The sequence below is a fragment of the Lentinus tigrinus genome (assembly GCF_003813185.1).
Source record: "Lentinus tigrinus ALCF2SS1-7 unplaced genomic scaffold L226scaffold_52, whole genome shotgun sequence".
In the NCBI taxonomy this organism is placed as follows: Eukaryota; Fungi; Basidiomycota; class Agaricomycetes; order Polyporales; family Polyporaceae; genus Lentinus; species Lentinus tigrinus.
In genome coordinates, this window is record NW_027137961.1 from 46,208 (window position 1) to 64,439 (window position 18,232).

An 18,232-nucleotide genomic window follows, 5' to 3' on the forward strand; every position below is an offset into this window, starting at 1 on the left:
GGACTCGAAATACGTACGACGTCGTGGCCGAGGTGGCAAGGACTCGGTGCTTGCCTTGGTGCGGGACGAAGCAGTGGAGGACAGCGAAGGAACAAGTGGCGTCATATGACCTGCAGTCCGCGTAGCAAGTTCGACGGAGCGGGCTCTGGGAGATTGGACAGGCGTCGCGACACGTGGTGTGAGTGCGTCGGAAGTGGGTGTCGGTAGTGGAGAGGGGTTGGTACCAGCACCGAGAATGGGAAACCGCTCGTCGCCAGGGAGAGGATACGACGGCAACGGGCCAAGTCCGCTAGGGTTTCGAGGCGTCGTTGGCGCATCGTCGGGGCCGGACTCGGGAATATGTAGCACTGGGATTGGAGGATCGCAGGATGAAGACGAAGTGGGATACTTGAATTGAAGATCGCGCCACAGGCTGGTGATCACTTCCACCCAGTGGTCGTCGTCGGCGAGTTCATCCGGCTCCGCAGGCAGCTCAACGTCACTAACCGGATAATCGCCCTTGATCTGCTCAGCAGACTTCTGCGCTGACGCGAACCGGGTCAGTCCTCGCGTGATCAACCTACGACTGCTGGTGAGACACGACGAATTGATTCATGCGAGTAGAGATTTACTCAGCGATCTGTTCGAACTCCTTCTCCAGTTCAAGAGGGCTAGTGATACTGTCTTCTGTGAGATGGTTCTCGAGGTCTAGCCATGCTTCGACCAGAGGGATCCTGGGAGTATTCGCGTTGGGGTCCCAACCGAACAAGTCGATGCCCTCGTCTCTGGACGTCACTGTAGTCACAGTCAACTGCTTCTGCGAGTCATCGCAGTCTAACAAGTTCTCGGACGAGCTGTCCCCGGACTGGCTAGGAGGTCTAGACGGCGTTCGCAGACCCCGCTGTGTGACGAGGCAGTGATATATTTCAGACAGTATGTGGGTAGGATCGCCATTCTGCGCTTGCGATTCCACGGGCGGTCCTGTTCCTTGCGCGTCGCCTTCGCAAGTGGAACGAGGGTCGGCCGTGGCGTGTTCCAAGGCATCTTCTGCCAGTGCTGTCGACGGTGACCCATACTTCTCACGACATAACGCGTTACTACGGTGATAGTCGGCGAAGATGGTTTTCTCCAGGATCGTTTGTTGTCTCGGAGGCAGGTAGATGGCGCCGTCATGCTCGACACCGTCCCCATGGATGCGCACACGCACCGTCACATTGTTTAGGACCCAGTGATAGCAATTTGAGAACGGAAAGGTGGGAGTGGTATGGATAGGGTGGCGCTCTGGAGTGTGGCCTTTGTTTGGCGCGATTGGGATGACCATGTCCGAAGTGAACCCCTGCGCTTCCTCCGGCGGGCGAAGAGTAGTCCCAATGGGAGAGACGCTGTACCGACACCATCTATCGCCTGGTACTGGAAGTTCACCAAGCTGGGATAAGAAATAAATGAAGCGCAAAGGTTGGATGCCGACTGCCGAGTGCTCACCTCATCGAGGAACACCAAATACTTCTGACGCAACATGCGTCGGGCCTCTTCGAGGGTTTCGGGATCGTCAAATCCTAGATCCTTCACCATCGCCTCTGGATCGGTGCGAATAACCGCATAACGGTGAGGTAGCGGGAACAGAGATCGAGCCATTTCGAGAAGCGGCGTGGAGCGCGTTCTGACGTGGCACTGAATGATGAGTCCTACTATCACCGACAGAAGTTAGCACTCTGGAGGGGAGGAACAGTAGGGTTGTGAGGATGCAGTATTCAACAAAAGAACAATAAGAGACGGGGCGACGGGAGCGACTGCCAGTACATGGACAGCATTCGGTGTCCGCAGCGCCATCCTTGCGTGTTGATGGTTATTTAGGCTTTGTGGGCGACTGGCGCTCTAGGGGCGGGCCGCATTGCCGGAGCCTGCTTGGCACGCTCATTTCCCAGCTCCTCCCTGCATGTTAGGGGGCGATAATATTGCGAAGTTACTTCCATGACCTTAGCAGGAGAACTGTTCGCTCTTTCGAAGGTCCTTCTCCGACCCGGATCTCCACGTGGTGGGTAGGCGCCAGAGTCCTCAGTGGGCCCATGCCGTTTGGCTTATGCTCTTGCACCAGCATCGATCATGGGTTTTTGCTTGGTCTGGATGAGAAATCCGATTACGCATGCACCGGCCTTTTATCAAGGCGTATCATCCAGCCGGGATGTGTCTCCAATGCCCGTCACCATCATCCCCTGCCCATCTCCTGCAGTTGAGAAACCTCTGGCTCAGCCTCAACTCATTGACGTCCAGCAATGTAGAGCTTGCAGCAATCCGACCCTCGAACCCTTTGTCTTCGATCCCGACAGCCGCGCTTGGTGTGATGGTGACATCGTCACACTCCAGGAATCGATCCATGCGCCTGTGGATTACCTCTTTGGTGACCACCGGCCCCTAGGGAGCACTTCACGCCACCTGAGTACCGACCTCTCTTCCGCAAGAGGCAGTACCCGCGGCAAGGCGCGTTCAGCAGTTCTCTGGCGCATGGTCAGAGGCGATCGAGCCATGGGGAATGCTCCTCGTACCGCAATGCATCCGAGATACGTGCTGATGGGATCGTATGAGGGCTACGACAGGTACGACCGATTACCTGTGGTCCTCAAAGATTACTATGCCCTCTGTGTCTCCCCGCATGGCGAGATACGGCCTGGCGGCCCACATGTGCACACCACCCCAGAGTGGCAGGTCCACTCCATATGGCTCGTAGCCATACCCTTCCAGTCCGACGGTTACGTCTCTCACAGATGGAAATGGAAGGATGCCGAGAGTGTGCGCCAGAACGACAGAGGGTTCCGGTTGGAGGAAGATGCGCAGGACCGACTAAGAGTGATCATGGACATCACGACGGACAAGTGGGGTCTCGCGTGTATGAACCGGCCAGAATTCTTCAAGGAGTGTAAGGAGGAATACAAAGCAAGTATCCATCTGATTATTAGCCTCAAGGTGTTATGATCGCTCACTCGTCGTCAGTTATTCAAGAATTCTGATGCATGGAAGCGACATCTTGCGAAGAAAGTGAGCCAACGCTGCGACGCACTGTCACCAGACATCTCGGACTGACTCCAGAGTACCGGCAGGATGCCGAGAAGGCTGATGCGGAGCACGGGGCAATCGACGAAGCCACTACGCAAAAGCAGCAGGTATGTTTCTGACGTCTCAACATCAACATGCGCGAGGACTCAACTTGCTGAATTCATCGCACAGACAAGCAACAGCTTGAACCCGGGTGCTCCCAGTACTTCTCTTCCTCGGAAGCCTACATGGAGCAGAACTAACTCGGTGAGTGTGGTCTGCAACCACTTTAGGCTTCGCTCACCTCACCCGGTCGTTAGGCGTCCGCATCGGGGCCAGGAGGTTCTACGAACCCAACCGTTCAGGGCAACGGCACGGTAAGTAGTTCTTGGATTCAAACGGTGTAGAGTACACGCCTGACTCTGGCTTCGAAATAGCACCCGGCTGCCGACGAAGACGCTGCTGGATGGACTGTGGTCACTCATAAGGGCAAATCGCGCGACAATAACCAGCCGAAGAATAATACCAAAAGCCGGGGCGCGGCTTCTAGGTTGGGTTCGAAGATCGGAAGATTTGTGAGCGGTATGAAAGGTCGGCAGTCGTAGTTCTCGCAGGTGATTGGCTTCATCGAACTGGAGGAATTCTGTTGTTGACGAACGCGTACGCGATCAGTGTCAGGCCCAGCAGTTTGGATGCAGCGACTTTGGCTGCTGGAAGTGTATAGCTTCAGGCGGTGGACGTACTTATATATTTGTAGGACATTGTACTACTAGCAGCAATCTGGAATACGACTCAGTCGTCAGGCACGGCGTCGACGTTCTCCTCCGTCTCACTCATGACGTTCGGCGGAACTTCCTACGCAGCTGGTGGTAGATCGTTGAAACGCGACTACGACCTGTCATTACGAACGTGAGTGCATGCTCGGATTGCGGGACGGATTCGGGACACGTACGGCGTCGTGGTGGAGGTTCCAAGGATGCGGCCCTTGCCCCGGTGGATGACGAAGCAGTGGATAACGGCGGAGCAAGAACCAACGTTTCCGGGGTTTCATGACGTGGAGTTCGCAGAGCAGGCTCGAGGGAGCGGACCCTGGAAGAGCGGGTTGGTGATGTGATGGCATGTGGTATGAGTCCGTCAGAGGCGGATGTTGGCGAGGGAGCGGGTTCGCTACCAGCATCGAGAACAGGAAACCGCACATCGCCGGGGAGAGGATACGATGAGAACGGGCGATGCTCGTTAGTATGTCGAGGTATCGATGTTGTGTCATGAGGGCTCGACCCGGAATACGCAGCACGTGGAAAGGAGGATCGCAGGAGGAAGATGACGCGATGTACTTGGATTGCAGGTCGCCCCACAGACCGTCGAGCACCTCGACTAAGTGGTTGTCGTCTGCAAGTACATCCGTCTCTGCAGGTAGCTCAGTATCTTTGACCGGATACTCGTCCTTGATTTGCTCAGGAGATTTCTGCACTGACGCAAACCTCGCAAGTCCTCGCGTGATTAACCTATGACTATTGTGAGACACGGAGGATTGGATTCGAGTAGAGAAACTCACGCGTTGACCTGCTCGATCTCGTTGTCCAGTTCATCAGGGTTGGGGATATCGTCTTCTGTGAGATGCTTGTCGATATCCAGCCACGCGTCGACCAAGGGAGTCTTGGTAGTGTTCAGGTCAGGATCCCAACCGAACAAGTCGAATCCGAGTCCCTCTCTGGACGACTTCGGAGTCACTGTCGTCTGCCTCTGCCCATCGTGAGAGCCCGTTACGTCCTGAGCCGAGTCGGACATATCGCTCTCGCTGGGAGGACCGGATCTGCGGAGACCTCTCTGTGTGACAAGCCGGTAGTACGTGTTGGTGAGGACGTCGATGCGACCTGTGACACCCTGAATAGCCGGGTTCATGACGGCGAGCCGCGGGTTATGAACATCGTATGCGCAAGTGGATGAAGCCTTGGCGGCGTCTGGAGATTCACCGTACTTTTTACGTCGAGCTTTGCGGGCGCGCTGGTGGTCAGCGAAGAAGCCATCTACCAGAGCGCCACTCTCTTCGGGGGATAAGCTGATAGCGTCCTCGTGCTCGACGCCGTCGTCATGAACGCGTATGCGGACAATCCTTTCGTTCAATGCCCAGTGATAGCAGTTCGAGAACGGAAAAGCGGGTGTAGGATGGACAGGGCGGTGTTCTCCCGTACAGCGCATGTTGGGGGCGATTGGGATGACCATATCGGAAGTGAAGCATCGAGTCTCGTCCACCGAACGAAGCGTGGTCCCGGTTGGAGAAACCTCGTACCGACACCACCTCATGTGGGGCATAGGAAGTTCTGTAGGCTAAAAGCCGACTCTGATTAATCAGTCGCCACAGACAACAAGATCTCATTCGCGCTCACCCACTCGAGATACACCAGATATTTCTTCCGGGGCATATTTCTGGACTCCTGGATGGTCTCCGGGTCGTCCAGTCCGAGGTCGGTAACCATCGCTTCTGGATCTATGCGTATCACTGCATAGTAACCAGGCTGAGGGATGAGAGGTCGAACCATCCTGAGCGGCGGGCCGGGATGTGGAGTCAGACACGCGGTTCAACAATCGGATAGTGCCGTCAGAAGACAACAGGAGGTCGAGAGGGGGTAGTGACTGGTAGTAGGTCAGAGTCGAGCAGAATAGAGGGATGACGAGGGGAGAAGAGATGGTCATAACTGTGACACAGTATTGACTTGTTAGGCTTAGTGGATGACCCTATTAAGAATAAAAAGGAGGATGTGACGCTCACCAATGTAGTGTTGTTGGTCGCAACCAGGATCATGGATGACCATGTCCGAAGTTCCCGCTTATTGGACCCAACTCGTCCTGACCACGTCGGCCACATGTCCGTCATAAGCACTACTTTTCAGTGCTGTATTGATGAGATATCAGAGATGACCAAGGGTTGGAAGGCCAGGTGTACCCACTCCCTGGTCGGAGACTCGTAGTGGTGGCGAGAGAGAGAGAGAGTCTAGAGGCACGGCACAGCGCTGGGCGGCGAGCCGGCTACTCCGGCCCGGGATTCTGGGTATCATTTCTACTCGCGAGTACGCCGCCTGCGGCCTCGGGGCACTCCAACATTTTACGCTCGGACGTAGCTAAAGAGTGATCAAACAACACTAAAACGCGGGACTATGTACATGGTAAGTAGTGTTACTAGTCGCACTGGCGTGAAATGCTAGGGAGGTCATGCCGAAGCAGGAGTGCTTGCAGACGCGTGCACCTCTTCGACTTTCAGACGGCCACGGCAACGACCTATCAACATGAATATGAATACATGCTCAGGCTGCGGGGCGCAGACGGGCTCAAGATACGTACGACGAGAGCGAGTGGACAAAGTTGTCCCTCGGAAACAGGTACTCATGACGGAGCGTGGTTGCTGTCCGTGCTAGCTGGAAGAGGCATATTCGTTTCCATTGACGTACCATTGTCATCGAGAGCGGGGAACCGCTCATCGCCAGGGAGAGGATACGGTGAAAACGGGCCATGCTCAGCAGTGTGTTGGGTCATCAGTAGCCCATCATCAGCGAGCTACCCAGGGATATGTAACACTGGGAATGGAGGATGGCAGGAGGAAGACGAAGCGACATACTCGGATTGCAAGTCGCCCCATAGACCGTTGATCACCTCCACCCAGTAGCTGTCGTCTGCAAATTCATTCGGCTCTACAGGTAGCTCAGTATCTTCGACCGGATACTCGTCCTTGATTTGCTCGGGAGACTTCTGGGCTGACGCAAACCTCACAAGTCCTCGCGTGATTAATCTGTAAATATTGTGAGACACGACAGATCGAACTTGAGTGGAACAAATTACGCGTCGATCTGCTTAATATCCTTGTACAGTTCAAGAGGGTTGACGATGCTGTCTTCTGTGAGATGTTTATCGAGGTCGAGCCATGCGTCAACCAGAGGGATCTTGGCAGTGTTCGCGTCCGGGTCCCAACCGAACAAGTCGATCCCCTCATCTCTGGACGTCACTGTAGTCACAGTCAACTGCTCTCGCGGATCGTCGCAGTCTAATACGGTCTCGGACGAGCTCTCCCCGGGCTGGCTGGAAGGCACGGACGTCCGCAGGCCCCGCTGAGTGACGAGGCGGTGAACACCGGTGATATATCCTCGGCGACGCCGTCCCCATACACGCGCACACGCACTACCACGTTATTGAAGGCCCAGTGATAGCAGTTCAAGAACGGAAAGGAGGGGGTAGGACGTATAGAGTGGCGCTCTGGATTGTATCCTTCATTTGGCGCTATAGGGACAACCATGTCTGAAGTAATCCCCCGTGTTTCGTCCGGCGGGCGAAGAGCAGTCCCGATGGGAGAGACAATGTACCGACACCATCTCATTCCCGGCATTGGAAGCTCAACGGGCTAGGATAAGAGAAATCAATGAAGCGAAAGCAGACGGTTCGGGATGTTGGAACTCACCCATTCGAGGTACACCAAGTATTTCCTCCGCAACATACCTTGAGCCTCCTTGATTGTCTCAGGGTCGTCCAGTCCCAGGTCAATAGCCATAGCTTCTGGATCAGTGCGGATAACAGCATAACGATGATGTGGAGCGACTAGAAAGCGGCGAGCCATCCTGAGAAGTGGCGTGGAGTGCTTTCCGGCGTGGCAAGAAGACGAGCACCGAGAACAGAGGGATGTCTACGGGAAAGATTGAAAGAGTCGCCTGAGCTAACCGGGCGAGAGAAGAGGCGGGAAGATGCAAGTCCGGTCAACGAAGTAACTGTTTACTTTAAAGCTCCAGGTAAGCAAAGAGTAAGCTTACTTACGACTTCAAAAGTAATGACGTTATAAATTGCTTATCGGAGTCGTATGTAACGCTGAATAGAAAGTAAGGCGCGTATGAGGGGATTCATGGGAATAAAATGTGCAACATTTACGACAATCCAAAATTTGTTGGCATTTCACAGCTCTTACCTCCTTTCAACATGAATGACCCAACATTGTCCGGCGTTGTCTATGCCAGACCCATTTTATCATCATTCACCATATCTTGTCTCTCTCCACACCTCTTTGCCAGCTCTTGTCATGGTTTGTTACTGCTTGTCGGAATTTGCTCAACTTTATCCCACTTCGTCAGTAGCTACAGCTAGATAAGTCCTGATAAGTTACAACAAAAATACGTGTAGAGCATGATATGTGTGAGTGTCTAATGTAACACTCAGAGTACTCACTCATCCCACTTTGTTCAGAGTTGTCCCAGATTGTCATGAATTGTTGTGCATTGCAGATAATTGTTATCCCAAAGCAGTCCTTATAGGAGCATTCATCAACTTGTGCCCACTTTTGTCCGCTTTTATCCACTTTTATCCGCTCTTATCTGGCTTTATCCGGCTTTATCCGGCTTTATCCGGCTTTGTCTGGATTTAACGGCCTTTATCTGTTAATAATGACTTTCCTAAATAATGGCAGACCACAGGTGATGTGTCCAAATGGTGTGAGTTTGTGACAATGCTGGATAAGAATGAACAACAGCAGACAAACCTGGTCAAGCTTAGACAAGCACTGACAACGACAAGACTGTTTGCCTTGATGAGGAACCTGTACATGTTGCGACAAAGCCCAACAAAGTAGGATAAGCATTAACGAAGCTTGATAAGTGTTGGCAAGAGGAGATAATGAGCAACTAAACCAGGTCAACATGGCTGAAGTAGCACAAGTATTGTGTAACATCGACAAGGATGGACAGAGGGTAATTAAAGCAGACGATTCCCAATGAAAGTGCGTAGGCGCTGGCTTCAACATGGTTTTAGGGTATTTTTTTCCTAAGAAACACCTCATAGGCGCGGGCGTCGGTGATCCTTCGCTTCCCTCCTCGACGTTCTCCTGGGTCCTCACCTTACCTTACCCATCTTCGACTTGTCTCCAACTTGCCTCTCGTATCGTAGAAAACTTCTGATGCAATTAGGACATTGGATCGGAACAATAAGGAACAATGCTGAGATCTGTTATCTGACGCGTCGCGGTCCGCATGAAACAATAGAACCGCTTGAAAAACAATACTGAGACCGACCTACGAGGAGACGATGGAGTGCGGTCTTTGCACTTCGCGCAGGTATGTATATTCGCGTTGACTCCATGTCGAACCATCTACACCGAGCGAAACTATCCCCGATCCCAATCACCCATGCCGCCAAAGAACTACTACAACCCCTCCTTGCACAAGTATGCAGCCCTCCGGATGGATCCGGTGGCTACCGTCGGTGCTGTGTCAGGCGCGGACAAACAGGCCCTCGACGCTGCGCGCGCCATACAGCCCAAGACGTATCTGGTGTATATCGACAAGGTGAGTCCTTCCAGCTTGCAAGGAAACGTGGACTCTCCCAACCCGACCTACGTGCAGAGTGTCATCCCAGCGGATTCTTCCAGGCCATGGGGCTGCTACTCAGTCATGCCCGTCGCCTCCTCCCTCCGTCCCGCCGACGAGGAACATCGCGACAAGCCAACAATAGGCCCATTACCCATCGCACCTAACGCCGACCACCTCCTTGCTCGCGTTCCCCTCGAAACGAAACCCGCTTTCCCTTTCTACAACTGCTACCACTGGGACCGTACCGCGCTCACGGTTCGAGTCCGCGCCCATCCCAGCGGGTGGGATGAGCACGCAGCGACCGCTCTCTGCGACCCCGGCCAATTGGCGTCTTACTTCTCCTCAGACGACAAGGCAGCACCCAAATCGGCCAGGCAATTGCGGTTCGAGGCGGGCATGGCCGCGAACAAATGGATTGAAGCTCCATTGGTGGGCACCATACCGCCGCCTAACAACCCAGATGGGACCCCTACGCACCCGTCGGCGTATCCTGATAGGTGGAATATGGACCAACCACTCTTCCTCGTTGTGGGAGGGTCGTTCCCAGAGCACCCATCGGAGTGGCCGCAGGGCACGCCATTCACACAACCGACTCTGTCCTACGCGCACCAGACCACTCCCCAATCTACACGTATTGCCGCCACGAGACGCGACAACGAACCCTCTGCATCCACCTCAGAATCTGGCGAGGCAGATACGAGATCTGGTGGGTCGAGGTCAACCGCGAACACGAGCGTGGACAGTTTCGCCGAGTCCCTGCATGTGCTCCAGGCCGTCACCGCTCTGCCAGATCTGCGCGAGCAAGCGGAGGATGCCGACCTGCTCCCCGTCGTCGACATGTGGTACGAGTTGACCGCGCATCTCGCGCAGGGCGAGATACCTAGTCCGCTCGACTTCTATCGCGAGCGCCACGAGATTGTGAAGTAAGTTGGCTTGCGCAACGTTGACTGCAAGGCATCGCTGACGCGTGTCGTTCCGCAGGATTGTCAGGGAGGCTCGCAAGAGAGCGGCTGACCGCCAGCCTGATACCCCTGCTGCAGCTGCGACCGTCGTCCCCGCCGAATATGCAGAATCCCCTCAGCCTGCAGAACTTCAACTCGTCGAACCCACCGAGTCCGCGGGACCCTCTCGGCCTGCGGATTACGCGCAGCCTACGGGACTTGCTAAGCCCGTTCAGGCCGAACATGCAACTCTAGACGATCCTGCCCACTCTCAGAGCGACCACGAAGAAGCAGGACTCGAACCTCGCAAGCCCAAACCAAGGCGTACGTTCCCTTGGCCGTCGCACTCCGCTTTCATTCTAATCACTCTTGACAGGCGTTCGCCCTCTCAAAAACCTCCGGCAGTTGCGCCAGCGAGCTCTGAATCTTCTCGAGCGTGCGGCCACTGCTGCGCGCCCCATGCGCTCTCGTTTCGCCTTCTAAGTAATTCTGCCTATGTCTGTTACGTCCTTCACGAATCACGATTCCATTTCATGTCATGGCGCTCCGCTGCGCTTGTCATCGAGTTGACGGTGCTCGGGAACGTGAGAGTACTTACGTTCGAGGATCCAGTACTGAATTGGGCACGTTGGTGTTGAAGATAGTGCGGCGCTAACCTCATCGCGTTGTCCAGCCGACGAGTCCTTCATGAATCATAGGCTCGTCCCTGAGCCCACCTCTCTGTCAAGCGCATAGTCAGAGAGCGTACCTTGGACGTCGGGACCGCCGGCAACCCAGCCCCGAGTTTCTCAGAGAGCCTCCGCAGCGCTGACAGGAAGATGCGCCGTTCTCTGGGAGCTGCGCCGAGGAGTGGGCACTAGTGTGCACTGCACATGCGGTGTCCACGCTCTCGCAGAACCATGATATCGATATTCCATGGTTGGCCGCTCAAGTGTCTTCCCAGATAGAAGAATCGCATGCGGTCAAGATTGCACCCACAGAAACCTGCTGGTGGTCTCGGAAGTGCTGTATGATCTGCTTCTGTGGTCTCTGCACCCGGCGAGCTCCCCTCGTGCTGAGCCCACGAAACCTCCGCTCTGCGCCCATGCGCCCACTCACAGAACGCGGCGATATGAAGCGCGAACAGTCGAATTCTCTTGCTCTGTCACTATGCACGTTGGCGTCCCGAGCGTGCCACCAGATCTGCTTACGGCGCCCTCCCTAGGCCTTACAAGTCTCAACCCGGCCGCCCAAACTCTGTTCCTCGTTCCCTCCCCCCTCCCTCCACCTCCTCACCGCCCCGCGCTACATGTCCAACTCCACAGGACTGAGTGCTGCCACGACAGCGAGGCTTCGCAAGGACCTGACGGCCTTGGCGCACAACCGCGTCTTTCCCGTCGTCGTCGAGACCGCCCTATACGGTACGCGTCTCTTGGCACGAGGTTCTCACGCGTCTCACGGAGTTCGGACTGCCTCTTGCCGCAGCGATCTTCACGGTCCTCATCATCGCGTCGACGTACCTCATCTGGTGAGTTTATTTCCTCTTCTGCGGCGGAAACGAGTACTAGAACTGATGTTGTTGGACACCGTCGATCTCTTACAGCAGACGTGGCGTCCGTCGATCATGGCCGAATGCCATCATGCTCGCCGCCACCCTCTCGATGTACGCCCTATCGACGCTGGACTGGGTAATCGACATACGGCTGCTGTGGAATGACTTGAGGACGCTGATGTTTTTCGGACTTCCTGGGAGGACTGAGCCGTTCGGGCTGTCGAGCCCGGCCTTGCTCACTGTGCAGGGCATCACGAGCGTCATATGCGTACGTTCTTCCTTCGAATTTTTTGCTCTCTATGTCTTGATGCGTTCGGGTACCACCCGTAGATCATCATCGGTGACGCTGTTGTGTGCTGGAGGGTATGCGTGGTGTGGGCGGACAGCCGAGCTGCAGTGTTGGGAGCGCTCTTCTGGGTGATAGGCTCGATTGGTGCGTACTGCGTTCTCTGTCTCCTTCATGCTGTTCTTAACTCCTCCCTCCATATTTGCTTATTTTAAAGGCGTATTCACGGCGTGGAGCGTGATGTTCGTCGGGTTCTATTACCCCGTGCCCCCGCCCGTCCAGACGCTCGTAGACCACAGCGTGATCATGAACGCGTTCGCGTTCTCGTGGTCAGCGGCCACGAATGTGTGGGCTACGGTAATGATTGCTCGCAAGGCATGGTGCGTGTCCAATGTTGCGCCAGTACAACCCGAGGCTCACTGCCTTCAACAGGCTTCAGCGACGAGACATCCGTCGCCACCTACACACCAACAGTACCGGTTCTGCGGTGCAGAGGATCCTCATGTTCCTTGTGGACCTCGGCATCATCTATACGGCATTCATGGTCAGTCCTCGTGTCTTCACAGATCTGGCTCGTTCACAGGCTGACGCACACCTCGCGCGCAGCTGCTCAACGTGATAGTCCTTATACCCGTCCTGAACAGCGGAACGGTATTCTTCTACGTAACACTCTTCATGCAGCAGATCACGGTACGTCAATCGCCTCAATACCTCCCATAATTCCCTTCTCTGTGCACGACTTTGCCTCATCTCGCTGACTCTGCACACCTTGTAGGGTATGTACCCGACCGCAGTCATCGTCCTCGTCGCGCTCCAGAAGTCGCAGCTCGACCACCAGTTCACCTACCCACCCGCGATGGACTCCGACGAGCACTCGCTCCCCTTCACCGTCAACGTCCCGCATGGCGCGACGTCGACCGACTTCGACAAGCAGGCGTATTCCAGCGACGCCCAAATCGTCGCTCTACGCGACGTCGACGTGAAGCGGTCGCAGAACTCAGGGAGCTCCTCCGGGAGGGGCGAGTACGGTTCGCAGTGGGAGAAGGAGACGCAGCAGAGTGAGGGAGTCGGCTTGGCTAGTTGAGGTGGGGTCTCGAGAGTTGGGAGCGGTCGCTGGGGTGGTCGCTGATGCTGAAGGCTTGGATCGGGTGCTTCCCACAATCTTTCGACATGTCCATGTCTTACTTACTTATTTGCCGTCTTAATTCACTACTTTCTGACTGTCATGAAGCATCGCTTCGAGATCCGATTGCAGTAGAAGATGAACTTGGAGACGTACGAGGCGCGAGGATGAGCAGTGGGCGGCGACAATTTGGCATCCGATGGTGAGTGCGAACAGTTGCGTCGCCTCCGCCGGTCGGTAAAGAGGGATTCGGGCAAAGAGAGTCCTTGCAATGAAAAGCATGCGGAATGGCTGCAACATACTTACACCGTCCACCGCTCAGCGAGCATGAAAGAGTACAAGAACAAACTCGGACTGGGAGGAAGCGCACGAGAGAAGAGTCCGCGAAGATGACAGTTTTCACCGCTCCACCACGGGAACAACCGCCAGTACGAGTACATCTGAGACCGAATCTGGTGTTTCACCAGAGGCCCCGTAACGTTGGCGAGACATATGTACTTAGAGCTCCAAGTATTGGAGTCAATTGCAAGAGCGCAGATAAGCGCCATTGGGAGAGATAAGATAAGATCTCCCTGGCCTCCGAACTCGTACTGTTCGGATTCCTTCCTCTTGCTTGCCTTCGTACATCTGGCACGTATCACACTCGCAGCAAGCCAATGCATGTACGGTGCTCTGTTTCGAGTCAGACATGAGCACTCCCACAGCGCGACGTCGCTATGCATTTCGCCTTACGTTTAGAACGTCTCCTCTCTCAGGCTTCTGTGTAACCTTCAGAGCAGGCCGACGGACCCCCAGGCTCTTGCGTTGCATGTCCACAGAGATGGAGAGTTCGATCACGGAACTATTTTATTCTTACAGTGGCCTGTCATGGCTCGGCAAGTATGCCTCACCAAACGTAAGTCCTCAGTACTCAGTAGCCTTCCTCTTGTGACATTCTACCTCCTTTCATCGTTCGCAGCCCGCCTGCTGACTGTGCTCGCCACGCTCCCACTAGCATTCCCGGAGCACTATCAGCTTCTTTCTGCGTCATGGGGTGGTCAGTCATGCTGTCATCGGTCGCTCAATCGTTGGTGGGTACGACCCTTCGCCTGTGTCTTGTCGCCACGTGCAGTCTGATTCCTTTCTTCTGGGAAGCCCAGATACCTCTCTGTTGCATTCAGAGACAGCTGGTAGCCGATCTAAAGGCTGTGAGTGGAGTATGAGGAATAGAACTCCGTCACAACCACAGTCCGCCTGAGAACGGTACAGCTCTTTCAAGTAAGCCCGTTTGTCCGATGATTTGAAAGCCCAGACGTCTGCGGATATTGAGCGTCGTCGTCTACTACTCACAAGATTGAACCCTTACGTAGATTAAATAGCCATAGAACCCAGGTTGGTACTGAACGTGTTCGCCCAACATGACGTTCACATCCCTCCGAGCTCTGCATGCCCTCATCGGCACCGCCATAGACGACATGGAGCGTGTCTACCACGCGTGCTCTCCTGATCTCGACTATCCCTCCATCGACAAGCCGTACTACAAGGCCGCTCAGCACACCCCCGAGGAGGAGCTAGCGGAGAGCCTTGCGTCCGATGAAGCGGTTGCTGCGGCAGCGAAGCGAATCGTGGCGGCATGCGGGCACCTGAGCCACACCGTGAACAAACCCTGGTTCGGGCTTGTAGAGGACGTTCATGGGGTACGCACCGCGCATCTTAGTACTACCTGCTTGCCTCACTGCGACGGGTGCTGATACTCTCCCTTGACTGGACAGGGCATTACTGCAGAGTGCATTCGCTTCATGGAGACCGCCAACATCGTCGAGATCTTGCGTGAAGCCGGGCCAGAGGGACTCCACGTCGACTCACTTCTCAAACAGATCCTAGAATTGCGCCCGAAGGCTCGGAATGCAGCTGTAGGTGACGGGCCTCTCACTCCTGCACACCTCGGTCAGTAACTCTCTCTGTCATGTGCATGTGCGGTGCAACTGCCGAGAGAGTGAGTCGGTTTAGGCTCACGCCGGACGGAGTAGGGCACATCCTGAGACTACTCGCGACTTCGCACTACCTGCGCGAGGTGAAGCCGAACGTCTTTGCGAACAACAGGGTTTCGTCGTACATCGACAGCGGCAAGTCTGTCGCGTACTTGCGCGAGGCGTGAGTTTCTCCGCGCTTGGATCGGAGGACGGCCTGGGTCGCTCATTGGGCTCTGTACCACCTAATACTATGACAGGCCCGACAAGAAGTACACCGACACCGACGGTGTTGCGGCGAGCGTCGGCATAACGTACGTCGTCCTCTCGCTTGTATCCGTCGGAGATGACCAGTATACTGACTCGGACTACATCGACACCCCAAGAGGCGACGAAGTGGCTAGAATTTGCGCCTGCATCACGGACTGGGCTCTTCCCCAGGCCGCCCGCATGCCCACAGACGCATTTGACGCCCCCAGGCTCAAAGGGTCACCTCCCGCCGATGGGGACGAAAGGAAGACAAAGAAGACAAAGAAGACATGGGCCGCCCCCTTCAATATCGCCTTCGACACACCGCTCGAGTACTTCCCGTGGCTGGAGCTGCCGGGGAACGAGGCCCGCTTGACGCGGTTCGGGCATGGGATGACGGGCACGCGGCAGTGGGAGGCGAAGAACTTCATCTTGCAAGGTGAGCGACACCGACACCCGCAATCCGCAATCCACGTCCGTCCGGACCTGGGGCTCTTAATCTTAAATCTTAATTGAACTTACTGTACAATTGGTACTTTGCACCCTCGCAGGGTTCGACTGGGCGGACCTGCCTGAGGGCTCGGTCTTGATCGATGTTGGTGGAGGCATCGGCGGGACGTCGATCATCGTGGCCGAGGCCCATCCGCACCTGCGCGTGGTCGTGGAAGACCGCGAACCGGTGGTCTCTGCTGCCATCTCGGTATGTCCTTCATGCTCTTCTGTTCTTGGGGGTAAACAGGTTACAGGTTAGCTCACCCGACATTGCAATCTATAGGCTTGGGGGCCTCGTTATGCCCCGCTGTTCGAATCCGGACGCATGTCGTACCGCGCGCGCGACTTTTTCCGGGCGCCGTGGGACCCGCTCACGCTGCGGGACGGCAGGACCGTCACCGCTCCGTCCGTCTTCATGCTCCGGTTGATACTGCACGACTGGTCGGACGACGACTCGCGCAGGTGAGTGTTTGTCATTTGTCGTTTGTCTTGACTCTTCCTTCTTCCTCTTCCCGAGCCTTGAAACTTGAAATTCACCAACTACTTGCGCTCCTTGCGCGAGCGTTCTAGGATCTTGACCCGGCTGCGTGCGGCTGCGCGTCCCGAGACGAAGCTCCTGGTGGGAGACCTGCTCCTCCCCTTCGCCTGTCGCGACGATGCCGATGCCGATACATCTGCATCTCCGTCTCCCGCGGCCGAGCCTTCGTTCGCCCCGGACGGTTCGCCGCTTCTTCCTAACCTCGGAAAGGGCAACGTCCACGGGTATCTGCTCGACATCATGGTGAGCAGACTTCTCGCTTCTCGCACATCTCGTCTCCCCTCCTCTCGTTAGCAGGGATCGAGCTGATGTTGCCGTCGGGTGTGTATCTGCAGATGATGGGCATGTTCAACGCGAGGGAGAAGACCACCGCCGAGATGTCCGCCTTGCTTCTGTCTGCGGGGTGGAAGGTCACGGACGTCAGGCGGACGCCCGGGAACTTGTGGGGGTACACGACGGCAGTCCCTGTGTGATCAATCATCAGGCAGTCGTTCAACGTTCAACGTTCAACGTTCAGCCGGGCGAGTCAACGTACAACGTAGACCTAAGACGAATGTTTTCAGGCTGTGGCGTTTACGTGTTCTCCCTTCTTGTCTGCCTTGATGAATACGTTGTAGCACTAGAATTTGAAGCCATGGTATACCGTGTGTTCGGATCAAGGGTAAGGAGTCAAGATGGCTCGAATGCTCACAGTCACTAGTCACTAGTGTATCTCTCCGAGGTTCGCCTTGCCCGGGACTCTGCTTACGATCTCATTCTTGTCCTTGTCCTTGAACTTTTTTTTCATGAGGGCATCGAACGCGCCTGCACGCTGCCGCAGCTATTCAAGTTCCAAATTCCAAGTGCCAAGTGCCAAGGGAGATGCGACGCATCCGGGGTCCGTCCCTGGTCACGACTCCCACGTTCATTAAGGCGCTCCCATCACCCGGCTGGCTCCTGGGAGTCGGGAGTCGGGAATGCGGGAGTGCGGGAGGCTGGGGTGGCGTATAATGTATCATCATATACTGTAGCTCCGACTCGGGAATGTCGAACCTGTCACCTCCGTCTCCCTACATACCCGCGTCGATTGTGAGAATGAAGTTGGGGATCACGTCGACGCACGAAGGACTCGCGGTGCACGAATCGCGAAACGCGAACGCATCCGGCGAGGGTAGTACTCGAGTACTTTGTACGGGCATGTAACCCGTTACTCGAGTGCTGCGTCGTGACTCGTGACTCGTGACTCGTGATTGGGTTTTCAAGTTCAAGTTGATGGGCGTTCCAACGTTCCTGGTGCTGGTGCTGGTGGGAGCGCACCGAGGGTCGGCCCACTTGCTATGTACAGTACATAGTGAGTCAGTAGAGCACTAGCACTTGGGATCTGACACACTGACAAGGATGACATACATTACCGTGCATATGCATATGTCCTAGCTCCGCGTCGGGACCCGGGAGCCAGGACTATCGAACCTGTCACCCCCGTCTCCCTGCACACAGACAGCGAAATGTCACTTGGGACTGTGGCATTGATGATTACGTCGACTCGACTCGACTCGGGAAAACTTACGAGTAGTTAGTGACGATGAACGCACCCGGGGATGCCAGTAGTAGCACATATGCCACGGCCCATAGCTACGTTGTCAGTTGGATTTGATGGGGGTTCCTGGACCTGGTGGGAGCGGCCCAGGGCCCAAGCGCGAGTGTCGCACTTGCTATGTGCATGCATGCATACTCAGTTACAGTAGAGTCCTCGAGGACGCGACCGCTGACAGCAAGCGACGACTTGCATTGACAAGG

General features: G+C 55.5%; 8 protein-coding genes across 8 annotated transcripts; 4 read left to right on the forward strand and 4 right to left on the reverse strand.

Annotated features, from left to right (window-relative positions):
* Positions 1 to 407: 407 nt before the first annotated feature.
* Positions 408 to 1,783, reverse strand: L226DRAFT_308074 (uncharacterized protein). Its single transcript, XM_067673766.1, has 2 exons — positions 1,462 to 1,783; positions 408 to 1,405 (listed from the first exon to the last, which is right to left on the reverse strand). The coding sequence occupies exons 1-2, from the start codon at positions 1,612 to 1,614 to the stop codon at positions 608 to 610; spliced, it is 951 nt and encodes a 316-aa protein (XP_067529570.1). The 5' UTR covers positions 1,615 to 1,783; the 3' UTR covers positions 408 to 607.
* A 389-nt stretch (positions 1,784 to 2,172) lies between these two features.
* On the forward strand, positions 2,173 to 3,614 carry L226DRAFT_575928 (uncharacterized protein; the record flags this gene model as incomplete). Its single annotated transcript, XM_067685274.1, has 6 exons — positions 2,173 to 2,940; positions 2,995 to 3,012; positions 3,075 to 3,137; positions 3,202 to 3,276; positions 3,330 to 3,386; positions 3,447 to 3,614. 6 exons carry the CDS (start codon positions 2,173 to 2,175, stop codon positions 3,612 to 3,614), a joined length of 1,149 nt encoding a protein of 382 aa, XP_067529571.1.
* L226DRAFT_308117 (uncharacterized protein) lies at positions 3,443 to 4,995 on the reverse strand. The gene is made up of 5 exons (XM_067673767.1): positions 4,988 to 4,995; positions 4,565 to 4,893; positions 3,962 to 4,514; positions 3,753 to 3,904; positions 3,443 to 3,652 (listed from the first exon to the last, which is right to left on the reverse strand). The coding sequence occupies exons 2-4, from the start codon at positions 4,795 to 4,797 to the stop codon at positions 3,839 to 3,841; spliced, it is 852 nt and encodes a 283-aa protein (XP_067529572.1). The 5' UTR covers positions 4,798 to 4,893; positions 4,988 to 4,995; the 3' UTR covers positions 3,443 to 3,652; positions 3,753 to 3,838.
* A 69-nt stretch (positions 4,996 to 5,064) lies between these two features.
* Positions 5,065 to 5,549, reverse strand: L226DRAFT_472486 (uncharacterized protein; the record flags this gene model as incomplete). The annotated part of the gene is made up of 2 exons (XM_067676468.1): positions 5,065 to 5,337; positions 5,397 to 5,549. Coding segments are annotated over 2 exons (426 nt in total), but the record flags the coding sequence as incomplete, so codon positions are not given.
* Positions 5,550 to 7,045: 1,496 nt separating this feature from the next.
* L226DRAFT_472523 (uncharacterized protein) lies at positions 7,046 to 7,612 on the reverse strand (the record flags this gene model as incomplete). Its single annotated transcript, XM_067676473.1, has 2 exons — positions 7,046 to 7,399; positions 7,457 to 7,612. 2 exons carry the CDS (start codon positions 7,610 to 7,612, stop codon positions 7,046 to 7,048), a joined length of 510 nt encoding a protein of 169 aa, XP_067529574.1.
* Positions 7,613 to 8,856: 1,244 nt separating this feature from the next.
* Positions 8,857 to 10,813, forward strand: L226DRAFT_494867 (uncharacterized protein). The gene is made up of 4 exons (XM_067677501.1): positions 8,857 to 9,323; positions 9,381 to 10,270; positions 10,329 to 10,612; positions 10,665 to 10,813. The coding sequence occupies exons 1-4, from the start codon at positions 9,165 to 9,167 to the stop codon at positions 10,769 to 10,771; spliced, it is 1,440 nt and encodes a 479-aa protein (XP_067529575.1). The 5' UTR covers positions 8,857 to 9,164; the 3' UTR covers positions 10,772 to 10,813.
* Positions 10,814 to 11,419: 606 nt separating this feature from the next.
* On the forward strand, positions 11,420 to 13,244 carry L226DRAFT_540174 (uncharacterized protein). Its single transcript, XM_067681816.1, has 8 exons — positions 11,420 to 11,688; positions 11,753 to 11,795; positions 11,871 to 12,087; positions 12,150 to 12,252; positions 12,323 to 12,485; positions 12,538 to 12,649; positions 12,712 to 12,795; positions 12,881 to 13,244. Exons 1-8 carry the CDS (start codon positions 11,577 to 11,579, stop codon positions 13,187 to 13,189), a joined length of 1,143 nt encoding a protein of 380 aa, XP_067529576.1. The 5' UTR covers positions 11,420 to 11,576; the 3' UTR covers positions 13,190 to 13,244.
* A 1,299-nt stretch (positions 13,245 to 14,543) lies between these two features.
* L226DRAFT_555321 (S-adenosyl-L-methionine-dependent methyltransferase) lies at positions 14,544 to 17,079 on the forward strand. The gene is made up of 9 exons (XM_067683054.1): positions 14,544 to 14,904; positions 14,980 to 15,154; positions 15,238 to 15,361; positions 15,438 to 15,491; positions 15,564 to 15,865; positions 15,978 to 16,126; positions 16,202 to 16,380; positions 16,489 to 16,699; positions 16,792 to 17,079. Exons 1-9 carry the CDS (start codon positions 14,626 to 14,628, stop codon positions 16,927 to 16,929), a joined length of 1,611 nt encoding a protein of 536 aa, XP_067529577.1. The 5' UTR covers positions 14,544 to 14,625; the 3' UTR covers positions 16,930 to 17,079.
* Positions 17,080 to 18,232: the final 1,153 nt, after the last annotated feature.

Coding starts and splice junctions, on each gene's coding strand:
- L226DRAFT_308074 (XM_067673766.1), bottom strand. CDS start 1,614: ATGGCTCGATCTCTGTTCCCGCTACCTCACCGTTATGCGGTTATTCGC. Junction 1,406..1,461: donor ATTTGGTGTTCCTCGATGAG/GTGAGCACTCGG, acceptor TTCTTATCCCAG/CTTGGTGAACTTCCAGTACC.
- L226DRAFT_555321 (XM_067683054.1), top strand. CDS start 14,626: ATGACGTTCACATCCCTCCGAGCTCTGCATGCCCTCATCGGCACCGCC. Junction 15,492..15,563: donor GCGGCGAGCGTCGGCATAAC/GTACGTCGTCCT, acceptor CGACACCCCAAG/AGGCGACGAAGTGGCTAGAA. Junction 16,381..16,488: donor TCGGACGACGACTCGCGCAG/GTGAGTGTTTGT, acceptor CGAGCGTTCTAG/GATCTTGACCCGGCTGCGTG.
- L226DRAFT_540174 (XM_067681816.1), top strand. CDS start 11,577: ATGTCCAACTCCACAGGACTGAGTGCTGCCACGACAGCGAGGCTTCGC. Junction 11,689..11,752: donor CGTCGAGACCGCCCTATACG/GTACGCGTCTCT, acceptor CTCTTGCCGCAG/CGATCTTCACGGTCCTCATC. Junction 12,486..12,537: donor ATGATTGCTCGCAAGGCATG/GTGCGTGTCCAA, acceptor TGCCTTCAACAG/GCTTCAGCGACGAGACATCC.
- L226DRAFT_308117 (XM_067673767.1), bottom strand. CDS start 4,797: ATGTCCGACTCGGCTCAGGACGTAACGGGCTCTCACGATGGGCAGAGG. Junction 4,515..4,564: donor GAGATCGAGCAGGTCAACGC/GTGAGTTTCTCT, acceptor CAATAGTCATAG/GTTAATCACGCGAGGACTTG. Junction 3,905..3,961: donor GGAACCTCCACCACGACGCC/GTACGTGTCCCG, acceptor TCGTAATGACAG/GTCGTAGTCGCGTTTCAACG.
- L226DRAFT_494867 (XM_067677501.1), top strand. CDS start 9,165: ATGCCGCCAAAGAACTACTACAACCCCTCCTTGCACAAGTATGCAGCC. Junction 10,271..10,328: donor GAGCGCCACGAGATTGTGAA/GTAAGTTGGCTT, acceptor GTCGTTCCGCAG/GATTGTCAGGGAGGCTCGCA. Junction 10,613..10,664: donor TCGCAAGCCCAAACCAAGGC/GTACGTTCCCTT, acceptor CACTCTTGACAG/GCGTTCGCCCTCTCAAAAAC.